This window comes from Myotis davidii, unplaced genomic scaffold (genome assembly GCF_000327345.1).
Source record: "Myotis davidii unplaced genomic scaffold, ASM32734v1 scaffold362, whole genome shotgun sequence".
Taxonomy (NCBI): Eukaryota; Metazoa; Chordata; class Mammalia; order Chiroptera; family Vespertilionidae; genus Myotis; species Myotis davidii.
The window spans coordinates 4,034,772-4,040,164 of NW_006297152.1; the positions used below are offsets into that span (position 1 = coordinate 4,034,772).

General features: G+C 42.3%; 1 protein-coding gene across 2 annotated transcripts in view; it reads right to left on the reverse strand.

Annotated features, from left to right (window-relative positions):
* The window catches only part of TSEN15 (tRNA splicing endonuclease subunit 15), a 15,628-nt gene extending 10,241 nt beyond the window's left edge, over positions 1-5,387 (reverse strand). For both annotated transcript variants that reach the window (XM_015569958.1, XM_006772978.2), the window contains exons 1-3: positions 5,356-5,387; positions 2,128-2,209; positions 1,682-1,817 (exon numbers count right to left, since the gene is read on the reverse strand). In XM_015569958.1, coding sequence (XP_015425444.1) covers positions 1,682-1,817; positions 2,128-2,209; positions 5,356-5,373 — 236 coding nt within the window. In that variant the 5' untranslated portion in view covers positions 5,374-5,387. The remainder of the gene's footprint in view (positions 1-1,681; positions 1,818-2,127; positions 2,210-5,355) is intronic.
* Between the last annotated feature and the right edge of the window lie 6 nt (positions 5,388-5,393).

Below are 5,393 nucleotides of genomic sequence, written 5' to 3' on the forward strand. Positions count from 1 at the left end.
AAGATAGAAACATCCTTGATGAGAGCGAATCATCAATTAGCTGCCTCCTGCATGCCCCCTACTGGGAATTGAGCCTGCAACCCAGGCAGGTGCCCCAACCGGGAATGGAACTGTTGTACTGTGACTTCCTGGTTCATAGGTCGGCACTCAACTACTGAGCCACACTGGTTGGGCTAAGTAGTAGTTTTAGATGAGAGAAAAAGATGTGTCCTGTCCTTTGAGAAACAAAAACAACCTCATACTCCATCAGCACAATTTTCCCTCTAGATAATCAGATATGGGTACTTTACCAATTCTGTTTTCCTCCTAGAGATCAGCAATTAGTATTCAATCAATATTTTCACAAGGGGAGCACTGATAGGTGTAGGTACCAGAATCTATAACCCTTCTCCTATCTCAGTACTGACAAGGCAGATGAGCTGGGGATCTGGTAATCCCACTCATTTTACTTCATGCCAACTTTTACAGTACTTGAAAGACCTTCTGAAACTTTGAAAATATGCCAACATGTTTTAACTATGAACATATATTATGTATAAGAAAATACCAGTCACAAACTACTTCTGCTCAGAGTGCATTCACTCACTGCCACTGTACTGCAGATTCGCTCTGTAATGGAATCTGTCTGCACTCTTGCCAAAACTATGTAAATAAGATCACTAGGTCCAAAGGCTGGAAAACTAAGTGGGAAATGGATACAAAACTGTGTAGGAGAGCTTAGAAATTTAGACAGATATGATATCAAATGTTACCTAGAATTGCTACCTTTTAAGGAGTTGGCAAATACACATACACCATAAAATAATGGAAATAATAAGCCAATGCAAATATATATATGTCATTCTGTCTCTCAATAGTCAAAATAGCTACTGAAGTGGTTTTAAAGGATGCAGTGAGATTATGTACTGTGATGACTGGAGAACTATTTTATGACTAAGTTGTAGTTAACTATATAAATGATAGAGTTTAGTCCAGCTTTACAAAGTTGAGACTTTCATAAAGGGGACAGCTTTTATGCCTTATATGCTATATGCCCTCTGTAAATAACATGGAATTACACCTCCAGCAAAATGCCAACTCCTCTGGCTCTCAGGCTTTGTATATCACCCAGATTCCCTAGTCATAAAAATGCTATTTAAAGTTTTTGAGGAATAAAGAACATTAAAAAATTCCCACTATACTCAGACAGCTAAGCAGGATAGTCTAGGATAGCAATTTACAACTAGTGTGCTCAGACTAGTTGTGCAGTGTATAACAATGAAGTATCAAAGTTGTCATGTTATTTTTAATATAATTTAATATTCCCTGTTACATATCATTGTCATTCATTCACATTCCACCATGCTTTATTAAACTGAGAAGAAATTGACATACAACAATGTGTAAGTTTAAAGTGTACAATGTGCTCTGACCAGTTTGGCTCAGTGGATAGAGCGTCGGCCTGTGGACCGAAGGGTCCTGGGTTCGATTCCAGTCAAGGGCATGTACCTTGGTTGTGGGCATATCCCCAGTGGGGGGTGTGCAGGAGGCAGCTGATAGATGTTCCTCTCTCATCGATGTTTCTAACTCTCTATTCCTCTCCCTTCCTCACTGTAAAAAATCCATAAAATATATATTTTTTTAAAAAGTGTATGATGTGATGAACTAACCTCTTGAACAAAGAGCAAAATCACCTGCCCACCTGTTATGGCTGAGGGAAGCATTGATGGATGTAGGCACCACAGTCTGTAGCCCTTCTCCTTCTATCTCAGTGCCAACCAGGCAGATGAGCTGGAGGTCCGGCAATCCCACACAGTTTACCTCATGCCAACTTTTACCTGAAAGAGCATCATTAAATGGATAATGTTTATCAAAAATCAAAGATAAAAATTCTAAACTCCTACCTAATATTCAGCTGAGCAAATGTCAGTTATAACGCTATCTTCTCTTTACATTTTTATTTATCTTCTCTTTTACTTATTTTTTTACCCAGTAATTCCCACTATAAATGAAGAAATTATAAAATGGATGGAAACAGCAAATGCATAAACAATGGCTTATTATAATGTCAATAATTCTATATCCAAACCCAACTCCCCAACCCTCCACCATGGCCCCAATAATAAAGCAATATAAACAAAAACTTACTCTCCATGAGGTCCAGGTAAACCAAGAATGCTATATAAACTTGAGTAGCATCTCCTATATCTAATTCCATCATTTCTAAATACTGAAAATCAAAATATAATTGTTAAACAGAGAAGGAAGAATCTCTTAATATTTTATTTCACTCCAGCAACAACTATTTATTAAATATATAGAAAGCATCAAATTCAATTCTAGGTATAATGGGAGTTATCAGGCAATGTAAGACCTGGTCCTGCCTCTAAAAAAACCTGCAATTATTAGGGTAAACACACTGCAACTGTTAGGCAAATAACAATACATGACAGAAAGTGGTTAAAAACCAAGTGAGTGGAATTAAAGAACCATGACACCACGGGTCAGAGGAGCTATACTCCAGTGAATTGGTTGGTGAATGTTTTATGATACAAGTTGGGCCCTGAAGGACATGCATGATTTGACTAAACTGAGAAGGCAGCGCAACAGTATAACTAATCACACAGAGCTGGGAATAAGCCACACGTATTCAAGGGCCTAGGAAGAAACCCTTCTGCCAGGAGTAGACATTTTTTTAATAAGAGTTGTGTTGGGGCATGTAGTGGGGGCCTCTATTCTCCTGGTCTCTTATGTGCACGTGGAAAAAGTCTAGTAGAATACCACTCCTGGCCTCTCTCTCCTTCTCACTCAAGAGTAGCGAGTTATTTAAATGCTAGATTTTAAAGAAAGGACCAAGCAAGCTGCTGTTGCTTTCAGACTTACTGGTCAGCACTGTGGGAACGTTCTTCAGGGGTCTACTCCTGCAGGGGAAGCCTGAGGTAGTCCAGTTACGTCAGTGACTAGGTGGGTGAGCCAGACTAATGCAAAAGTGAGGGATTAGCAGACCTGCACAGGTGCATATCTGATATCACCTTCTCCCTTTGGCTTCATCGTAGGTGTACAGATAGAGGAGAAGAGGGATGTTATTAGTTCTCCTCCTCAAACCTTAAACGTGCTTGAACATAGGACCGAAAAAGTAATTGGGGACCAGGTTGCAAGGACTGCATGGCCAAGCTAAAAGTTTGAATTTTACCCATAAGGAAACACTGAAGACTTCTAAGCATGAGAGTATGATGAATGTGGTGTTTGAGGACAAGAAATCTGATACCATGTTACTAGATGGACCCAAGTAATTTTCAAATTGAATAATAAAAAGGCAGAAGTAGAAAAATCAAACACCCAATATCTTTTCTTTCTTTTTTTAAAAAAATCAATTAGACCCTTAAGAGGAAAAATCGAAAGGGAAGATTTGATGGTGAAGGCTAGGGCCTATATAGCCATTAACTTCAAAGAGAAAAAAAATCTGCAAGTATAAAAACTGAGTAGCACCACCAAACTAGAGGAGGTTTTTAAAACTTGTTACCAGCGTTTCACTTCTTAAATTCTTACATAGTGCTTGCTTACTACATGTCAAGTACTTTCCAAATAGTAACTGATTTAATCCTATAAGTACCCTTATTATCCCCATTTTACAGATGAGAAAACCTAAGTGACATGAGATTAAACAATTTGCCCCAAATCACAAAGCTGGTGACAGAACCAGGATTCAAACTCAGGCAATGTGTCTTTGAGTTCATGCTCCTAACCACTGTGCTGCCTCCGTGTCACGGTGTTTCCTTTCATGGCACAGAATAACATCTCCATGTTAGTGCTTCTTTTTCTCATCTTGAAGGGAAATAAAGGGACAGAGCAGCAGGATAAAATTAAGCAAAATAAAATGAGAAGAGGTTAACGCTTCAGACTTTTATCTTCAAAAATTTTCTTTTCTTGACTGTTTTTATTTTAATGTTTTAAAAAAAATTTTTTTATTGATTTCAGAGAGGAAGGGAGAGGGAGAGAGAGAAACATCAATGATCAGAGAATCATTTGATGGGCTGCCTCTTGCATGGCCCACACTGGGGATAGAATCCCAAACCCAGGCATGTGCCTTGACTGGGAATGGAACCATGTCCTCCTGGTTCATAGGTCAACACTCAACCACTGAGCAACAGGGGCCAGGCTCTTGACTGTTTTTAGATGGTTACTTATGAAATACTAGAGGCCCAGGGCACGAAATTCGTGCACGGATATAGGGTCCGTAGTGGCTGCTGGCTGGGGCCTTCCTTCCTCACACGCCGCCCCCTGGTGGTAAGTGCACGTCATAGCAAGCAATTGAACTCCCCATCTGTGTGGAGCTCCAGAGGGGACACTTTGCATCTTAGGCTTTTAAATAGAGCAGCGGTTCTCAACAAGTGGGTGGGGACCCCTTTGGGGGTCGAACGACCCTTTCACAGGGGTTGCCTAAGACCATTGGAAAACATATATAATTACATATTGTTTTGTGATTAATCGCTATGCTTTAATTATGTTCAATTTGTAACAATGAAAATACATCCTGCATATCAGATATTTACATGACGATTCATGACAGTAGCAACATTACAGTTATGAAGTAGCAACGAAAATAATTTTATGGTTTGGGGGTCACCACAACATGAGGAACTGTATTAAAGGGTCGCGGCATTCGGAAGGTTGAGAACCACTGATATAGAGATTACAACTCAGCAGAAGACTGCAATTCTACCAGCGACTAGGCCAGTCCCTGAGATGCCTACCCCCCAACTCCATTCACCGTTTACGCACTGCTTGGGACATGACTGGCACAAGGCAGCAATTTGCCAAGCAGAAGCAAGCAAGGGATTACCTTTCTCCTCCTTGCCGCTATACTGAACAATACAACCACGAAGTGAGCAGTTCTGCTCTAGGGAAGAACCTATTCAACTTCCCAAGAAACTCGAGACATTTAGGAATCTGCGCTGCGGCAAAATAGACTTGGTGCCTACACCTTTGCCATGACCGGCTCCCGGGGCTTACCCGCCGCCCACGGCCGTTTTTGCGTGGCTCGTGTGAGGTTAAGTGAGACCCTCTCCAGTGGAGCCCCGAGTGTTGGCGTCCCGCGTGGGAGGGGCCGGGTTTGTCTACACCTCGGGCTTAGAACGGCGAAGGGGGGTGGGGGTGGGGTTTAGTGTCAGGGCAAGAGTTGAACTCATTGAAACAAACGAAAACAGAACTGCTGCGGTTGGCCATGTGCACACGGGTCCCCTGCCCGGAGGGTCGTGCGTGAACTCAGCGATCCGGCCCGGCAGGGGCGGAGGGTTCGGAGGGGAGCGCGGCCTGGGGGGTTCCGCCTGGGCTGGGGGCCTGGACCGGCGCCCCGCTCCTTTCGCGCCTCCTGACCTTTGGGTGGGTGCCCATCCAGGCGTCCTCCGGGGCCC